Below are 17495 nucleotides of genomic sequence, written 5' to 3'. Positions count from 1 at the left end.
CAATAATCATACAAGAAGAAGAAGAAGAGGAGGAGGAGGAGGAGGAAGAAAAGAAGGAAGAAGAGAAGGAAGATGAAAAAGAAGGAAAAGAAAAGAAAGAAGAAGAAGAGAAAGAGGAAGAAGGAAAGAAGAAGATGAAGAAGAAGAAAAGAATAAACTTATCAACTGTGGTCTTGAGAAACAGAAGTCAGAGAGAATTACTTCCTTATTGCCTGTCAACTAAACCTATCAACATTCTCCTCCATCAACAGAGCTCTCAAACTTTAGAATGGGCCCACAATCTTTCTTTAAACTTTGTAATTCCCCCATTAGTGATGGCTCCTCTCCTACTGATGATGATGATGATGATAATGATGATGATGTAGCTTTACATCATATATTTCCCCTATTGAGAGGCTAGGACAACCCCTTACAAAGGACTTTGTAGCCTGGAATTTAATGAGCCATGCCCTTTTTTTAACTTCGCTGTTGGCAGGGTTTGAACCACCATCCCCTCTAACTTTACCACATGTAACAATGCCCTAACCTGCTCAGGCAATGAGCTTCCTCTCCTACTACTGTACTATAAGCTGGTGACATATATTGAGGAATAGCCTCACACTAATACAATATTGAGAACAATCCAAAATTCCTTCTCAGAGAGATCTATGGAAGGGTACAAGGACCTTTCCCATCTACTGAAAGACCGTGGGTTTCCAATCAGTGTAACTCAAAGCATACATATACATCATACACCAAGGGCTTTTTAAATGAAGTGGCCTTGCTGTGGATGTGTGGTGTCTTGCTGCACTGCTTTCTGACCCAGGGCAGTGGGTGAGATAGATGGAGGGATGACCCATCATCCAGGAGGAGCCAAGAGAAGAGGGAGGGAGGGAGGGGTGATGAGTGGGAATGTAGTATGTGGGGATAAAATGGGTTGGTGTGGATTTATGCCTTTGACTTTGGCTACCTCCCTTGTATGGGGGAAAAAGTCATTGATATATGTATGTATATACTAAATTATATCTTGCAAATACACCAACAAACAAACCTTTCAATTGCTTTTCATACTTCTTCTTCTTAGTTTTTTCCCTCTGATCCTCCTTCTTTTCTAAAGCTTCCTCCAATGCTTCTTCTGATCCCCATACTCCAAGGGCTCGCTTTTCAACCTGAAATGGAGCATACATATTTATGGCACACATTAATCCTGCTTGTTCATAAGAACTAGGAATATGCATGGGTATATCAACTCGGATAAACATGGGCATGGTGTACTACTCATACCTGAAGCTTAAGGTATAGCTTCATGTCTCCCCATCTTGGGTTGTGGGGGTTCCTTCTGGTGACAAACTTCAAAATTGGTTCTCTTTGATCAAAGTCCACATCTTTTAAGAGATATTCAGTTTTGGAATCTGTTCTGGTGATGAGCATGTGCTTATCTCTATCATCTCTGAATAAGACAAAAAAGTCTTATGAAGCATAATTAATTCAGTGAAACTTATATAGTATATGTAACTGTAACAATATATTACTGGTAAAATAACAACCATTTAAATCTCAATTTCAAATGGATGATGAAAGGATAACTGAAAATATGAGGTTCAAAGAGCATTGAAATTTATGAAAGCTGGTAAAACACCTGGGACAGATGGATGTCATGTGGAATGTCTGAAAATAGGAAGACTGGTTATAGTGGATTTAATATGTGCCTATAGGGGGACAATGTACCAGAGGACTGGAAGAAAAGTTTTATAGTTCTGCTTTACAAAGGATGCAGGGATGACCTGTCATCCAGGAGGTGCCAAGATAAGAGGGAGGGAGGAGGGTGGAGGGGAGTGGAATATGTAGGAAATGGAATGGGTGGGAGTGGTTTCTATGCCTTTTTCTTTTTGGCTACCCCCAGTGTAAGGGGGAAAAGCCTTTGGTATATGTATGTATGCTTTACAAAGGAAAAGGGGACATATATGAATATAGCATTTTTTAGAAGTTTCAGTTTGTTGAGTGTAGTTGGAAAGGCATACGGCAGGGTAACTGAAAGGATTAGGAGAAGAAAAGAGGAAGTAATTGGGGAGTAACTGTGTGGGTTTAGATAAATGTAAAGGCATATGGGAGGGTAACTGAATTGATTAGGAGAAGAAAAGAGGGAGTACTTGGGAAGTAGCCATGTCAGTTTAGATAAATGAAGAGGATGCATGGATCCAATTTTTGTGGTAAAGCAGATATGTGAGAAGGTTTTGGCAAAAAGTAAGGATGTTTTTTGGGCCTTTATGGATCTAGAAAAGGCCAATGGTGGTATGTAGGAAGGAATTGTAGGCAGTGCTCCAGATACATGGGAAAAGGTGCCAGCTGTTGAGGGCAGTCAAAAGCTTTTATGTGAGCAGTGGAGCTTGTACTAGGGTTGGGAATGCTGAGAGTGAGTGGTTTGGGATGGAAGTGGGGTTGCACCAGGGTTGTGTTATGTCACCATGGTTGTTCAATGGGTACATGGATGGGGTAGTACAGGAGGTAAATGATGGGCACAGGAATGGAGATGTTAGTGAAAATGGAGAGAAGTGGGAGGTGAGCCATTTATTGTTTGCAGATGGTACTGTCCTTGTGGCTGGGTCAGAGGAGATTTTAAGGCATTTAGTGACAGAATTCGGGAAAGTATGTCATAGTTGAAAGTTGAAACTTGATGTGAGTAAAAGTAAGGGATGAGGGTGGCAGTGAGTTGGAGTTAAGTTTTAAAGGAGAGAGGTTAGAGAAAGTGGATAGCAAGTATTTAGGGTGACATGTAGCAGGGAATGGAGGAGTGGAGGCAGAGGTAAACTGTAGAGTGAGAAACAAGTAAATGTCTCGGGGAAGTGAAAAGTGTCACGGCAAATAAGTATCTCAGGAGGGATGCAAAGAAGAGAATACATGAAAAGGACAATTATGCCTATGACACTTTATGAAACAGAGGCTTGGAATGCAAGGGAAGCAGAGAGGAATTTAAATGTGTTTGAGAAATATGGTGGAGTTACAAGGATGGAATGATAAATGAAATGGGGTGGAAATAAGCTTACATGCTTTTTTGTGTCATCCTTGGCAATTGTAATTGTTATTTCAAACTATGTGTTCTTTTCATTATCTCCACTTCATGTATATTGATTCATTGCTAAATAAACTTATTATTATTATTATTATCACATGTAGAAAGGGAGCTGGTAGAAAGGATTGATCAAAGAATGCTGGGATGGTTTGGACATATAGAAAGAATAAGTGAAGAAAGACAACCAAAAAGAGTGTGGAGGGCAGAAGTGGATGGAGTGAACTTTGGGGGAAGACTGAGAATGGGATGGATGGATGGGGTGAAGGGGCCCTTGGGTAAAAGGGGAATGTCTGCTGAGCAGGGAAGGGAGAGGGCAGGAGTGAGCGAAAAAACATGTGAGTAGAGAATGGTTGTGAATGGATGACAAAACTGATTTGGCCTGAAGGAATTTCTCATCTTCTCTATTTATTCATGAGGGTCTGATGAGGAGGGTTGACATGTAAATTAAGTGCTAGGGGTAAACCAGCTTCAGTTGTGAGGCCCTAATGTGGAGGTGCTGTGTCTTGCTGCATTGCCTCTGAGCCAGGAAGTGGGTCAAGGGGCAGGGTTGGGTCTTCGCCTACAAGGAGCTAAGAGATTCTTAAATGGGAAGCAAATGGGTGTAGGTTGGATGCCTGCCCAGGCTGGCTACCTCTCTTATAAGGGGGAAGAAGACTTCTGATATATAGATAGAAACTTGAGGCAACAATTATCATTATAATACTGCAGGTTGGTGTGCATACCTGCACTGATCACAAACAGGATGGTCAAAGTTATGAAACAGAAATGAATTATTGAAAGGCTGGTTACATTCCTCACAAAAGGGACGGTCCTCCTCAAATAATGGGGCAGGCTCGTCAACTAATTTCATCTGAAAAGACATCACAAGAGATTTACAACTACAAAAATATATTTGCAGGAAATAAAATTGTAGTAAAATATTCATATACATTTATCCCATTACAGGACTTATATAAATAAATGTCATTGAGAATGGATCATATCATTCGACTTACTAAATGCAACAAATTAGTTATAGGAAATATAAAAACAGGTGTCTACTAAAGTATGGTATCTATAGTGCAAAAACAAGTTTTCATTGTGTGCACAACTAAGATATAAGTGTACAACTGTCTTAGAAATAATAATGATTGTTGTCCAAGTTTCATCTGTTGCCCCACAGAGGCTGGGAATAGTCCTGAGCCCTCCCACAGACCTCTGTGAAGAAACATTAAACTGTTGTCTGTTGTATTAGTGTGAGACTGTTTCCACATTGCTGGTTTATAGAGGACAGAGGATAGGGGTGAATGGAGAAGGGTTGTGTATGGATGATGCTGTGATGCATGAGGGGGAGTGGGTGGGGGATGGGAGTGAGGAAGTATGTATGACAAATAAATTTGATGCAGCCCAAAGGGATTTCTCCCCGTCTTCTCTTTTTCTGCATGAGGGGATGGAGAGGGGGGGGGGGTCACTGAATTTATGAAGCAGCCTTGCTGTGGATGTGCTGTGTCTTGCGACACTGCTTCTGGCCCAGGGCAGTGGACAGGATGTAGGGATGACCCATCATCCAGAAGGTGCCAAGATAAGAGGGAGGATAGAGGGTGGAGGGGAGTGGAATATAAAGGAAAAGGAATGGGTGGGAGTGGTTTCTATGCCATTTTCTTTTTGGCTACCCCCTGTGTAAGGGGGAAAATCCTTTGGTATATGTATGTATGTATGGTTTACAGTAGCAGGTGGAGAGCAGTCACAAATTGCAACCTCTCTTCATGTGAAAAGGTGCAGGAATTACATTCAAAGTTGACAGAGAGAGGTCCTAATCCAGAAACAGAATGTCACATAAATCTACGTGGAGGTGAGGGTGTTGATGGGTTTTGTAAATGAGTGGAAGGGTGATAATTCTCTAGGACATTCATCTCTCAAGCCCAACAGTTGCCAATACCTGCTGTTGGTGATTTAAAAAAAATATGTGAACAAACAGCATAATACTTCTTCCTTGAGTGATTTATGGGTAAATCTGGTAGCTGTTGCTGGTAACATGGGGGCATGGGTAACATGGTTCTCCTGCAAAAGAGATCTGGGGCAATGGATTGACTGAATGATTTTTTGCAGGCGACCTGTGACCCTCAAGAAACCAGCTACAGCTGCTGGTTCAGCCTATAGGTCAGTGGAAAAATATTGTGAATTTGTCTAGGAGGTATTAATGAAAAGCCAGGAATATATCTTAGGCAGTGCTACAGATAACCATCTTGCTGCATTGCTTCTAGCCCAGGCAGTGGGCAGGAGACAGGGATGACCCTTCATGCATGAGGAGCTACGATGGATAGTGGATGGTATTGGGTGCATGCCTTGACTGGCTACCTCCCTTATAAGGAGGAAGATGCCCTTGGTTTATAGACAGACATATAATTAAAAATTTGGGGAGCTTACAGCTGCTTCCATGTCAGCATCTGGTGTATCATTCTCCTCTATAAAGAATCCTCCACCTGTGTCAATCAGCTTAACATTATCGATGTGCAGCACTTTCTGTTTTGAATCTCTGAAAAATGAGAGGAATACATATGAACACAAGTCAACAACTATCCAACCCATTTCTTTATTCTCATTTATGAGAAAATATTAATTTAAAAATTTTTACCCACTGTCTACTGAGTGGCATTTTTCCATTCACTCCGGTTTCTTCAAAGAAATTTTTACAGATTTCCCTTTCCCCTTTCATTCATTTTCATGGATTTCCACCATTGCTAGTGAGTCAAATCTTATCTTGATTAACTCCTTCCATACACAATGGTATTTCCTGTTATTTAGATTAAGTTACCTAATAGACAATATACTGCAAGTGCTTAAAGCATCTAATTTAAAGAAATTTGCAATTTCATGCAATAAGGAAAGGAAATGAGATACTGTAACAACTACATGGTATCTGTAAACAAAATGGCTTTAATCTCTTAATCCCCTCAGCTGAAGAAAACTATCAGGTGTTATCCAGAACGAAATCTAATAAGTGGCAGAGATTAATTGTCTAATGATAAATTCATGATTCTAACATATACTTACTCTTTCTTCTGAGGAGACAATCTCTTATTTGCTTTCTCCTGTTTTATAAGTAAAGCCTTCTGCCGATTTTGTTCTATCCTTGCCCTTTGTGCTGGACTCAGCTCTATTTTTGCTTGATCAGGTATTGTACTACTTTTCTCTGGTGTTTTGAGCTGTGCTTCTTTGTCATCACCTGATGCTTGCACTTCTACTACTTCTTCATGTCCTGTGCTGTTTTCCACCGTTGTTTTGAGTTGTGCTTGTTTAGAGTGCTCTCCAGATGTCTTCAACTTGGCTCCTTTATTGCACTCTTTATTGTTTTTCATTGATGTTTTGTGTTGTGTTTGTTTGGAGGACTTTCCTGACATCTTCCTAACCACTGAAGAACCACCACGAGTCTTGGCAGTCTTACCCTTTGATGTTGACTTCTGAGGTTCTTCATCCTCATCCGAGGAATCAAATAAACTCCGTTTTCTTTGAAGTGAAGCCATTATCCAAGCTCTAAAAATAATGATAATACATATGTATACCCAAATAATAATAATAATTATAGAAAAAAATGTAAATCAGAAATAATATATGACAAAACCTGACCATGGAAAAAATCTAGTCCTACAAGCCCTAGTCTAAACATATAATGATGAAAACACACATGGGTTAAATAATTGTATAAAACTCAGTTCATATCACTGATGGGAATAGTGAACAAGATTATAAATAAAAGTTCAAAACAACATAGGATCAATTACAAATCATTTGCCCTAGTTCTCTCTTGGAGGAGAGGTGTGGCCCTAAAGAAACTGGCCATAATCATTGGTTCAGCCCATAGGCCACTCAGTAAAGAGACTTTGAGTTAGCATCTGGAAAGAATACATGTAAAACAGTGTACTACAATGTGCTTACATCTAGAGCAGGAGTTCCTATACAGGTGTAAATTACATCAAGTAAGACAATTTGGTGTGAAGTAATGGAGAAACCAAGAAAAAAGTTGTTTTAGTCTTTATATCACGACAAACCGTGCAAGACTATCCACAAGGAAAGAAGTTTCAGTAAACTACAGTCCATTAGGTCAGATTAAATCTTCCTTTGTCTATCCTTTTCATTTAAAAGTCATTTACTTGTCTGCATAATATACCACATACAAATTAATCAATAAGTTTTCAAAGTATGGGTGAGTCAAGTTACACATGTGACTGTACTGGACAAATCAAAATTTAATGATCACTGTTTGAGGTCATGTTTATCTTCATCAGTGTTAATGAACAAAATAAATAACTGTGGGGCTACCTATTACCTATGGGCCTACCTGGTGGTTACTCTCAATTACCTGGGAATTGGATCTCCTCCAACAGACCTGAGGCAATGAATAGATTAATTTAAAATTAGTTACTCTTGATTTCAACTTATCTTGAAATCTTACATTGTAACTAAAATCTAAATATCATAGTATAAGTATTAAGAAGGCTGGGATGATATCATGGAAGCAAAATCAATGTGTGATTGGTAATTAATGGTTGAGTAATTGGTGCCCGTTGCCAAACTAATTCCTTGTTGTAACTGTTTGGTGTGGAGTGACAGCTTGAACACAGGCGTGCTAGCTCATTTTGGCTTATTGTGGGAATGCTCTCTCCATTAGGTTGATTTCTGGGGGTGTTTGGTGGTATAGTCTGGTAGTCTATTAAGAAGTGTTTGTTTTGTGATCAAAGTGTATATATGCATTTACCAAACTGTAGCATACGCTATAATACAGTGAAACAGAACAGCCAAACCCTACCATTGGTGATAGGGGAAGAAAAAAAAATAGACATTGTACCATTAATTCAATCCTTCCTGACAAATCAAGTTCAGGACAAAACACATTACTCCCCAAATGAGATGTATCTTTATGAATGTTAACGCAAAATACTGGGATTATCTGACATCTGTAACATTTACATGACACAGTATTTTTTAGCACTATTACTATAAGGGCTGGGGGAGTAATTCATGTTCATAAAAAGGGACTTCTAGAATTCCTGTACTCATGATCTGAAATAACTTATTACGGTCTAACATGTAGATAAGTTCTCAGTGTAGTCCTAGATGTTACTTGTAGGCACTATGATAATGAGACAATTACGGTATACAGATAATTTGTGCTCTTTATTGTGCATTAATTTCACTTTGTACACTAGTAAGATAGTGAATATAAAATTTTATGTGGAGTCTCTGAAGACAGAAGTCTTGATCAATCAAAATAGTTGTTCCACCGTTCACAAACATGGGTACACCCAAATATGTTTAGCTTTACTAATGGTAATGTGTTATTGGTGTAAATGATGTCTTATTTCTAATCTAACCTGTCTTTAAGCCCAAAATTCTAGCATCCTAACCTATTTCCTCCCGTCTAGCTTCCCGCTTGTTTATATTTTCAAACAACTTGTTCGAGCAAGTCGTTTCATAATTTCTTACCAAAAGTAATATGATTATTAATATTCTTTACGATCTGGTTAAAATACAGTTATAAAAATCTAAGAAATACGTTCCATGATCGACGCAAATTAAACGTATGTAATATATATTGTCCAATATCAATAAAATTCGAACACATTATGAAGTTAACAACACCTATAGGATTCGTGACATTTAGGTTGTAAAGTAATAATAAAAATTGACGAAATGGGACTCACAATGAGAAATCATTTCATGAACGAATCACACGGAATATAAACTTTCCACTTACAATAATTTTCGTGTTACACAACGACGACGAGCAAAATGGGAAACAAAGAAAGTGTAATCGTACTAAGAAAGTCTTTAGATAAGGATAGTGAATGTCCCGAGTTTGATACCAAAAGATTCCAGATACCGGAGGAAGTGCTCTGTCAGGTATTGGTCCATCTTCCAACGCTATATTTAATAACACAAGTGTCGAGAGTGTGTAAATCATGGAATCATCTTCTAAGCTCTTTACACTTCTGGTTGATGAAACTAAAAGTGCTTGATATACATGTATCCCATGCAGCCTATACACGACTAACTGACGCCATGCGTGATCGGAGAAGAGAGATTATTCAATATATTCAAATGATATGTATACGTCACGACAGGAAAAGTCTAATACGTGCACACAGTCCCCGGTTTATGTTTGAGGAAATGATTGAAGGCATATTGCATACCAAAGTGATGATCGCGGACGGTATTACATGTCTAGGCGTGTATCCTCACGGAGACCATCTAAACAAGACCCCATCTCTGCCGGACAGCAGAGGTTTTGTAGTGTCGGCGGAGCTCTGTGCAGACAACTTTGTCGTAAACCTGCTAGACTTGGGTTTAACCCCGTGGCTGTTAGACGATCTTCGTCCTAAGTTGTCTGTGTGGGTGTGGGTAGAGGAAGCAGGTGTGACGTGGTGGTTTAAGACCCTGGAACCTGTTGATTGTCCATTAGGCCTGAGAGGTCTTCGCTTCCTGGAGGGAGAGATGCTTGGCCATTTCCCCTGGACGAGGAGGGCGCGGAAATCCTCCGTGGTGGCCGGCGTCATTCTAATGTTTGCGTTCTAACCTGTTCAGTAAGGATGGGTTCTCAACAGCTGAATGAAATCGTCTGACAGTAACTAGAAAAAAACATACTAATCCCACAATGAACCAATTGACTCGTATACGATGAGTAAGAAAAGCGAAGTATTATTTGTGTGATATTATATAACTCGCAATGTCAAGCGAAAGATCACTCCAACCCAGTTATGTTCTTGTTATGCCAGTAAACTGCCACAGACTACGGCAGTCAGATTATGTGATATCATCAGGAACCTCGTTCTTTTATGTTATTATTCAGTAACTTCTACACTAACAATTCTTTCACAAAAATAAAGTTTAATCTAAAAAGAACTGAGTTTTACTGCTCAGATGTCCATATTTCGCAGTGGGTACTGCCTAAGACCAGCAACAACGTTGCTCACAGCAAGGTATGAATGAAAATGAAGTATTAAGAATAATAACAATTGAATATTTTTTTATGAAGTATGGATAATTAAACTGTGGAATAACTCACAAATTCATATATATATATATATATATATATATATATATATATATTTCAAATGCTTAATGAGTGTAAACCTTTTGCTACCACAGGGAATGTTGCATAGACGAATGGAATAGCCTGACGATATCCAAAATATAGTCAAAATGCCAAGCGAGGAAAATGAAACACTTTGGCATCCCTGTGATGAGGCACTTTATGTATTCATTTCTGATCAACGCCAGACGATTTCATTCAGCTGAGGGTGTAGGCAGCGGAAGGGCGGGGGGCGTCTTGGCATAGAGTACCGTTAGTGACGTCACTCCGTCAAGGAGGGAGTATTGTTCAGTGACTGTCCTCGAAGCAGCCTCCGTGGCGGTCCGTCAGTCCAGCTTCGCTTTCAGTTATGGCCGCATCCCGTTTTTTTTTTTTTTTTCTTTTTTTTTCTTTTTTTTTTCCTTCTTGGTCTCTGGTTTGACGATGTAGAGCTGGGAGCAGGTTCCTCTTCTGGCAGATATACTCGTAAGGTCATTCTCCCACTGAACAACTTGTGATGCAACTCGCCCTCTTTTTTTCGTCGCAAGCATTTCAGAGAGCAGATAAAATTGATAAGTAAAGGATTACAAAGGCGGAGCATGCCGACAGGAGACCTTTTGATCCATATCTAGGTCGGATGCGAAAAAAAATCATATTAATAATAAAACAATAAATAAAAACTATAATAATGTAAATAACAAATATAATACATAAATAAATGCATAGGTATAGTTAAATAATAAACAAACAGGTAAATAGTAAATAATAATAAATTGACATATAACTAATAATAAATGAAAATCAGACAGACAAATTATAACAAAACAAAAACAAATAATATAAGATAAATTATAACCATTACAGCATCTTACTTAGGTATTTATCTAACTGATTCTTAAAGCTTCGAACTGAACTACATTGCACTACCTGTGCAGGAAGTTTATTCCATTCATTTACTACACGGTTGGCAAAGTTGTTTCTACATACTTCTAAATTGAATCTATTTCCGGATAGTTTGAGACCATTGTTTCTTGTCTGATTCTCATTAAATGTGAAAATTTTGTCACTTTTGATGTCAATTCCCTTTAAAATCTTAAAGATCTGTATCAAGTCACCTCTGAGTCTACGCTTTTTTTAGGGAAAACAGATTCATGTGTTTTAGTCGATTTTCGTATGATTTATTTTTGATATTAAGATTAACAAATAGAGTAATATAAACAAATAGATACATTAAGAATAACAAGTAAACATAGTAATAAACAGGCAAACAAATAAAGAGTAATAAACATATAAACAGAAGGTCCGTAGAAAGATGATTCAGAAATATAACGAATGAAGACCATGCCACATCGAAGTTTTGAAGGCGTCTTCAAACTGCCCGGGAATCCTTAGGTCATAGAAGAGAGATGGAAAAATATAAGAGGAAGACAACACGTCTCCCAGTGGATGGACAGAAAGACAGAGCGCATTTGCAAAATATATTTGTACAGAAAAGGGCTATATAAGTCGGTTCAGAAGAAAAAAGTACTGTGTGTTCTTAATCGGAAGAACGTTAAGGCATTTCATGGACCAGGCTGCAGGGTGTGAGCAAGATTCTGTTTATTACATCCCAAAATGCCTTGATGAAGAAACAGAAAAAATGCGCTGAAAAGTCAAAGTTTGTGAAATGTTCAAACTCTGAATCCTACTTGCTAACTTGCATACGATCATTTATTTTACAAACTCCTAGAAGAATCTGGACGCTGTTTCAGAACGTTAAAAGCATTCTACTATCTGTAACACATTTCTTTTTTCGAAATCATACCACGAATGATGACGTCACACTATGTAAAATAAAATACGAAATGAGTTTTATGTGTGAGCAGATCCCAAACAAACACGCGACTAGTAAGATCCGAAGAATCTCGAGGTTTATGACGAAGGGGACTAAAAGAAGATATAATATCACGGGATTTTGAATTCCTGTCGTTTCGTCACAAAGGACTTCCCTTCGTCAGAAGATTAAGAGCTCAAATTTACATCCCCGTCTAAATTTCCTCTGCCATAAATATTCAGAAATGCATTCATCATAAAACCTTGCTAGTACGTTTTTTATAACGTCAGTAAGTGTTATTACCGACATACATATAACCAACAGATGACGTTAACATCCTCTTTGATAAAAACAAAGGAAATGCATCTGGGATAACGCAGGTTGCTTTTTTATGGGGTTCTGTTGCGCAAACAATCCTATCGCGACGGAAATAACAGGACCAATATAAGTTACCGCTGTCGACGGGGTAATATAATCAAGAATGAAGAGGAATAGTGGATCCTTTTGGTACTTATTGTACCCAGAAATCACTGACGCATGTTACCTTGATTATAAAGACGACGGATGATTGGATATTAATTCATGAACATTGTACCTGCGTCGTTTTTCACAAACATCTATGCCAGTATACCTATTCGTGTTAATAAATACAATTTTGTTTGGTTAACAGTATTAGACTGTATTATATCAACACAGTTTTTTAAAAGTTATAGAAATGAATAATCATGTATGATTTACAGTCTGATTACACTGGTCAGCAAAATTTATTATAATACCTGTCCCAAAAGGAGGTGAACTTGATAGATTTTTTCTGCTGATTTCAAATATGTTTTCAGAATTTATCGGGCACAGTTTTTCTGTGATAGCATGTTAAATTTTAAACAATTATGACTAATAAATAAGGCTGGCATTTCAATTAAATTTTCCTTTAGAATGTAGAAACGTATGATTTTCGATGGCATTTTGCTTGTGGGAGATCCCATTTTAGTGTCCAACAGTAATCAGCCAACATTGAAGAGCTCCACTTCCCTTGGTACCGGGTTTCCATGTTCAGAATTGTCCTGGTGAAACCTCTCACCGTGCTCGTCACTGACGGCGCCAAGATTTGCAGGGAAAAAGTCCAAGTGAGAGTCTAGGAAGTTGATTTTTAGGCTCATATTGCATCCCAATGCCCTGTAGAGTGCATTTCCGTTAGAACACGGGCTTCGTGGCAATTCAATTACTGCATTTCCGTTTCAACAGTGATTTTGTGTCAATTTAGTTAGGAAACAAGGAAAACTTCAACAACAGTGATTTCGGGTCAATTCAGTTAGAAAACAAGGAAAACTTCAACGACCGTAAAGTTGATCGTGTTTCACGCTATCTACAGTCAGACGGCTTTATTCAGCTGATAGGGAAACCCTCAAGACACCAGAAGGTTCGAGTCAGCTGGATTAAGCCTGGGTTCCGTACTGGGCAGAATCTATTCTTTCACTCGAGCAGGTACCGCCGGGTGACTTTATTCACCTGAGGGTCAACGGTGTCCCTCTTCACGCTCCCAGAACCCGAAGTCACGTGACGACGCTTCCGCCTTCGATCTTGGCACTCTCGATAATAATTAATCTTTCTTGAAGGGAACTCGCACAAGGCCGCTCACGGGCAGACGTCATTTGCGGGCGCTGAGGCGAGGGAATTAAGCGTTAGGGACAGGATTTGGACTAGGAATCGGGTTAGGATAAGGGTTGAGTGTGGGGTCGGAATTAGAGTCAGGAGTGGGACTATGCTTAAGGGCAATGCCATCGGCTTCGGCCGTAGGTAAGCCCCTATTAGCAATACCTCCACCTCATCTTAAACCCCTTCTATACATTGTGATCCTTACCTTGTGGGTCACACGAGGAATTGTCACCCCAGAACGCCCACATGGAGAATCTTTACTACATGAGATCCCACCTGAAGAAATGTTACCCCAGTACGCCGAATATCAAAGGTGGAATAAAATTAGGTTAGGTTGAATGAGCGTTATGCTTATTGTCATCAATTTATACAACCGAAGAATCGTAAACCCAGGATGGTCCACATGAAGAATTGTCACCCTAGGATAGCCCGCTTGAAGAATTGTCACCCTAGGATAGCCCACATGAAGAATTGTCACCCTGGGATAGCCCACATGAAGAATTGTCACCCTTGGCCCGCATGAAGAATTGTCACCCTAGGATTTCCCACATGAAGAATTGTCACCCTAGGATGGTCCACATGAAGAATTGTCACCCTAGGATAGCCCACATGAAGAATTGTCACCCTGTCGAAGTCTGGGGTGACGATTCTTCATTTCATCATATGATCCTACCTTGTTGTTATTCCAAATGTCGTCAGGCGATTTTATTTTGGCCTATATGTATATTTGGCCTATATACGACCTGTCATCCAGGAGGTGCCAAGATAAAAGGGAGGGTGGAGGGGAGTGGAATATATAGGAAATGGAATGGGTGGGAGTGGTTTTTCTATGCCTTTTTCCTTTTGGCTACCCCCCATGTAAGGGGGAAAAAGCCTTTTGTATATGTATATATAGCGGTTAACCACGCGGTCCCGAGTGGGAGGGAGGGAGGGGGAGAGTGACCTTAAGGCCGTCGAAGAACGATCTTGACCTTAAGGGCCTCGTCTGGCTCGGTTCCCATTCTCTCACGTGAACTGTAGTGGGTCAAGGTCACTCATTATACACCCCCTCCCCCCTCACTCACACACACACACACACTCACACACGCACCTCTTCCCGACTACCAGACACAAGGTCTTTGCTGAGGGACATAGCTTTGCGTCGTTTTGCTTTTTCTCTCCTTGCTCAGCATCGCTTAGCATTATATCGCTTTCCTTTTATCGCCTTGCTCGCCTCGCCCTGCATCGCTTCGTTTCACATTGAACCGCGCGTTTGTGTGTCCATCACAATTCTTGTAAATCTCCGAGACGCGTGGCAGACCAACATCTTATCACATAGAACGTGCCCAGCTTACAAACAACCTACATATTTCAACATTAAAAAAACAAAAACATAATGATAAAAATACATTGAACTTGCGTCCGTGTTGAGATTTAATCTTAAGCCAACTTGTACACTTTAAACCCACTACCGGAGAAATAATATCAGAAGTACAGGAAAACTGTATATTTCGACTACTATCTGTAGTCCTCGAAATATACAGTTTTCCTGTACTTCTGATATTATTTCTCCGATAGCGGGTTTAAAGTGTACATTTACAAATGTGTTATAACATTACAGTTTCCCCTTAAGCCAACTTGTAAACTTAAACTTGTAAATAGCGAAGAAACTGGGTTGTCTTACTAGTGTAGGGATATTGAACAAGGGGATGTAATTTACGGTGTTAGGTCCCGTCTCAATTGCTCTACTTTGCCTTAGGCTATGCTATTGGCCTAGAATGTTTCTCTTTCTTTTTTGTTCCACAAATTAACGCATCTTTTTGGAAAGCATATTGATGATCATCCCTAATCAAGATTTCTATTATTTTTCTTTTTTTTTCTTTTGTGATTAGTATATAATCCATTTTAAAATTCCATTTTTTTTCTTTTTTTTTTCTTTTGCTTCTACCCATATCCAAAGTTTTGACATTTCTTTGCACTGAATTCCCATTCCTGTGTCTTCCTGAAGCAAATTATGATCCTCTTCACTTGTCACCTCTTTTCATGACCTTGGCATCATCAGCCAACAAATAAGTCTACATTCCTACCTATTCCATTCATCACGAGGTTGATGCACATCAAGAACATTACTGGTGCGAATGCAAAGCCCTGTGGTACTCCACTCGTCATCTCTATCTAAACCAGCCTTTCCAAATCTTTTCCGACCCTAGCACCCTGTGTAGTCGTCAGGTCTAAGAAGTCCAGCACCCACTAACTAATATCTTATCACTAGAAGGATAAAGGAAAGTGTGCGAGTATGCATCGGTTCCAAACTTCCCTATAATTTATTTCAGCACTTCAGGTTGGGAAACGCTGCTCAAAACGGATCTGCACCAATGATCTGATGTCCTTCTCATTCGAGAAATCTTTTTTCCATTCCATTATGCTCCATTCGAGTCCTCTAACGTTTTCCAAAATCCTTTTGCGGCACATTGTCGAAATAATTTTCCAGGTCCAGGTAAACACAATCCATCCGACCCTCTCTTTCATGTGTGTGTGTGTGTGTGTGTGCCTCAGGGGGTGGGGGTGAGTGAGTGGGGGATCACACATGGTCACTGAATACCCTGTTGACGGCACTGGGAGCTCCGGGGGTATACGTCATACCCCGACGTAACCCCCCCCCCTCACCCCGCCACTCTCTCATTTCCTTCACAGGTCAGGACACTGGAGCAAGTGCCCGCGACTTAACTTGCCATTTTTCTCACACGGTGATAGATAATGTATTTTCCTAATGACCCGGTCATACTGAATGCTTCTCCAGGTATATCACGCTTACTTCCACACTACCCCCCTTGTGGATACCCGTTGAAACGGAGTGTGGAATAGTGTGAAGAAGACTACGGATGAGGATACGTGGCAGAAATCCGTCCTAATGAATGGGGGCGGTCTCCGGCTCGCTCGGGGCGGGGCAGGCTGTCCGGGAATCCGATTAACCTACGATCAGGTAAACCTTTGTCCTTTGTGGCCACCTCACAATTAGGGTGGCCAGATGTCCTGCTTTCGAGCACTCTCCTGTCCCCCCGTCCTGCTTACACCTCGAGAAGGACGTTCGTTTGTCCTGTTTTCGGTGGCCTGTCTGGGAAGGACGTGTTGTAAAACAAGGACAACAAAATAACCAGTGACATATTTTGTAGTTGAGACATTATACTACAGATGTAAAAGGGTCATGTGTGTGTGTGTGTGTGATTCACCACGGTCTTGGATCACGTGTTGGACTCGTGATCGACAGCTATTTTCCTCCTGGAAGAGAGTTCAGAGCTCATATATGACCGATCTATGGTTATTGCTGTGACCTTACAAGTACACAGATACACACAACTTCCCGCCCACAAAGTTGAAGTAACGACTCGTAGCGCAGCGATACTGAAATAATTTCAGCCTGAGTGGGATTCGAACCCGGACCGCCGTAGTGGTAGCCGAGAACTCTACCACTGCGCCACGAGTAGTGTGTTTGTATGTGTGTGTGTGTTTACCTAGTTGTATTTTACGGGAAGGGGAGCTATGCTCGTGGTGTCCCGTCTTCATATCTCATTTTATCTAGACTTTTTCTGTGTGTGTGTGTGTGTATTTACCTATTTGTATTTACCTAGTTGTATTTTGCGGGAAGGGGAGCTATGCTTGTGGTGTCCCACCTTTGTATCTCGCAGTGTCCAGGTTACTTTTAAACTCATGAATGGGTTTTGCGCATACTATTTCATTATCCAGTTTGTTCCAAGTGTCCACTACTCTATGTGGAATGTGTGTGTGTGTGTGTGTGTGTGTGTGTGCGCGCGCGCGCACGCATGTGTGGTTAGATGGAAAGGCACCAGAGGATTCCAGAACCTCCAAAAGGATGGAGAGACAACACCGGTTGACTCTTACAAAAGAAAATGCAAAGAGCAGCAGCCAAACTGATTTCCTGCCATATGAGGAGG

The 17495-nt window shown here is 40.1% G+C and overlaps 2 protein-coding genes across 7 annotated transcripts in view; one reads left to right on the top strand and one right to left on the bottom strand.

Moving 5' to 3' along the window:
* The window catches only part of Xpac (DNA repair protein complementing XP-A cells homolog Xpac), a 29139-nt gene extending 20666 nt beyond the window's left edge, over positions 1 to 8473 (bottom strand). For 2 of the 6 annotated variants that reach the window (XM_076191451.1, XM_076191446.1), the window contains exons 1-7: positions 8401 to 8467; positions 7368 to 7415; positions 6083 to 6562; positions 5456 to 5564; positions 3772 to 3899; positions 1264 to 1429; positions 1031 to 1148 (exon numbers count right to left, since the gene is read on the bottom strand). In XM_076191451.1, the coding sequence (XP_076047566.1) occupies positions 1031 to 1148; positions 1264 to 1429; positions 3772 to 3899; positions 5456 to 5564; positions 6083 to 6552 (991 nt within the window). In that variant the 5' untranslated portion in view covers positions 6553 to 6562; positions 7368 to 7415; positions 8401 to 8467. Of the gene's footprint in view, positions 1 to 1030; positions 1149 to 1263; positions 1430 to 3771; positions 3900 to 5455; positions 5565 to 6082; positions 6563 to 7367; positions 7416 to 8400 lie in introns of all 6 variants that reach the window. The other 4 variants (XM_076191447.1, XM_076191448.1, XM_076191449.1 and 1 more) reach the window with 4 other exon arrangements.
* Positions 8474 to 8803: 330 nt separating this feature from the next.
* Positions 8804 to 17495, top strand: part of Bcat (Branched chain amino acid transaminase) — a 79553-nt gene continuing 70861 nt past the window's right edge. Inside the window, exon 1 of the mRNA XM_076191435.1 lies at positions 8804 to 8929. Within this exon, the coding sequence (XP_076047550.1) occupies positions 8819 to 8929 (111 nt within the window). The 5' untranslated portion in view covers positions 8804 to 8818. The remainder of the gene's footprint in view (positions 8930 to 17495) is intronic.

The sequence above is a fragment of the Oratosquilla oratoria genome, chromosome 10 (genome assembly GCF_046742065.1).
Source record: "Oratosquilla oratoria isolate Oo_2021 chromosome 10, ASM4674206v1, whole genome shotgun sequence".
Classification (NCBI taxonomy): Eukaryota; Metazoa; Arthropoda; class Malacostraca; order Stomatopoda; family Squillidae; genus Oratosquilla; species Oratosquilla oratoria.
Note: the sequence above shows the minus strand (reverse complement) of the source record. Positions and strands in the feature narration are given on the sequence as shown.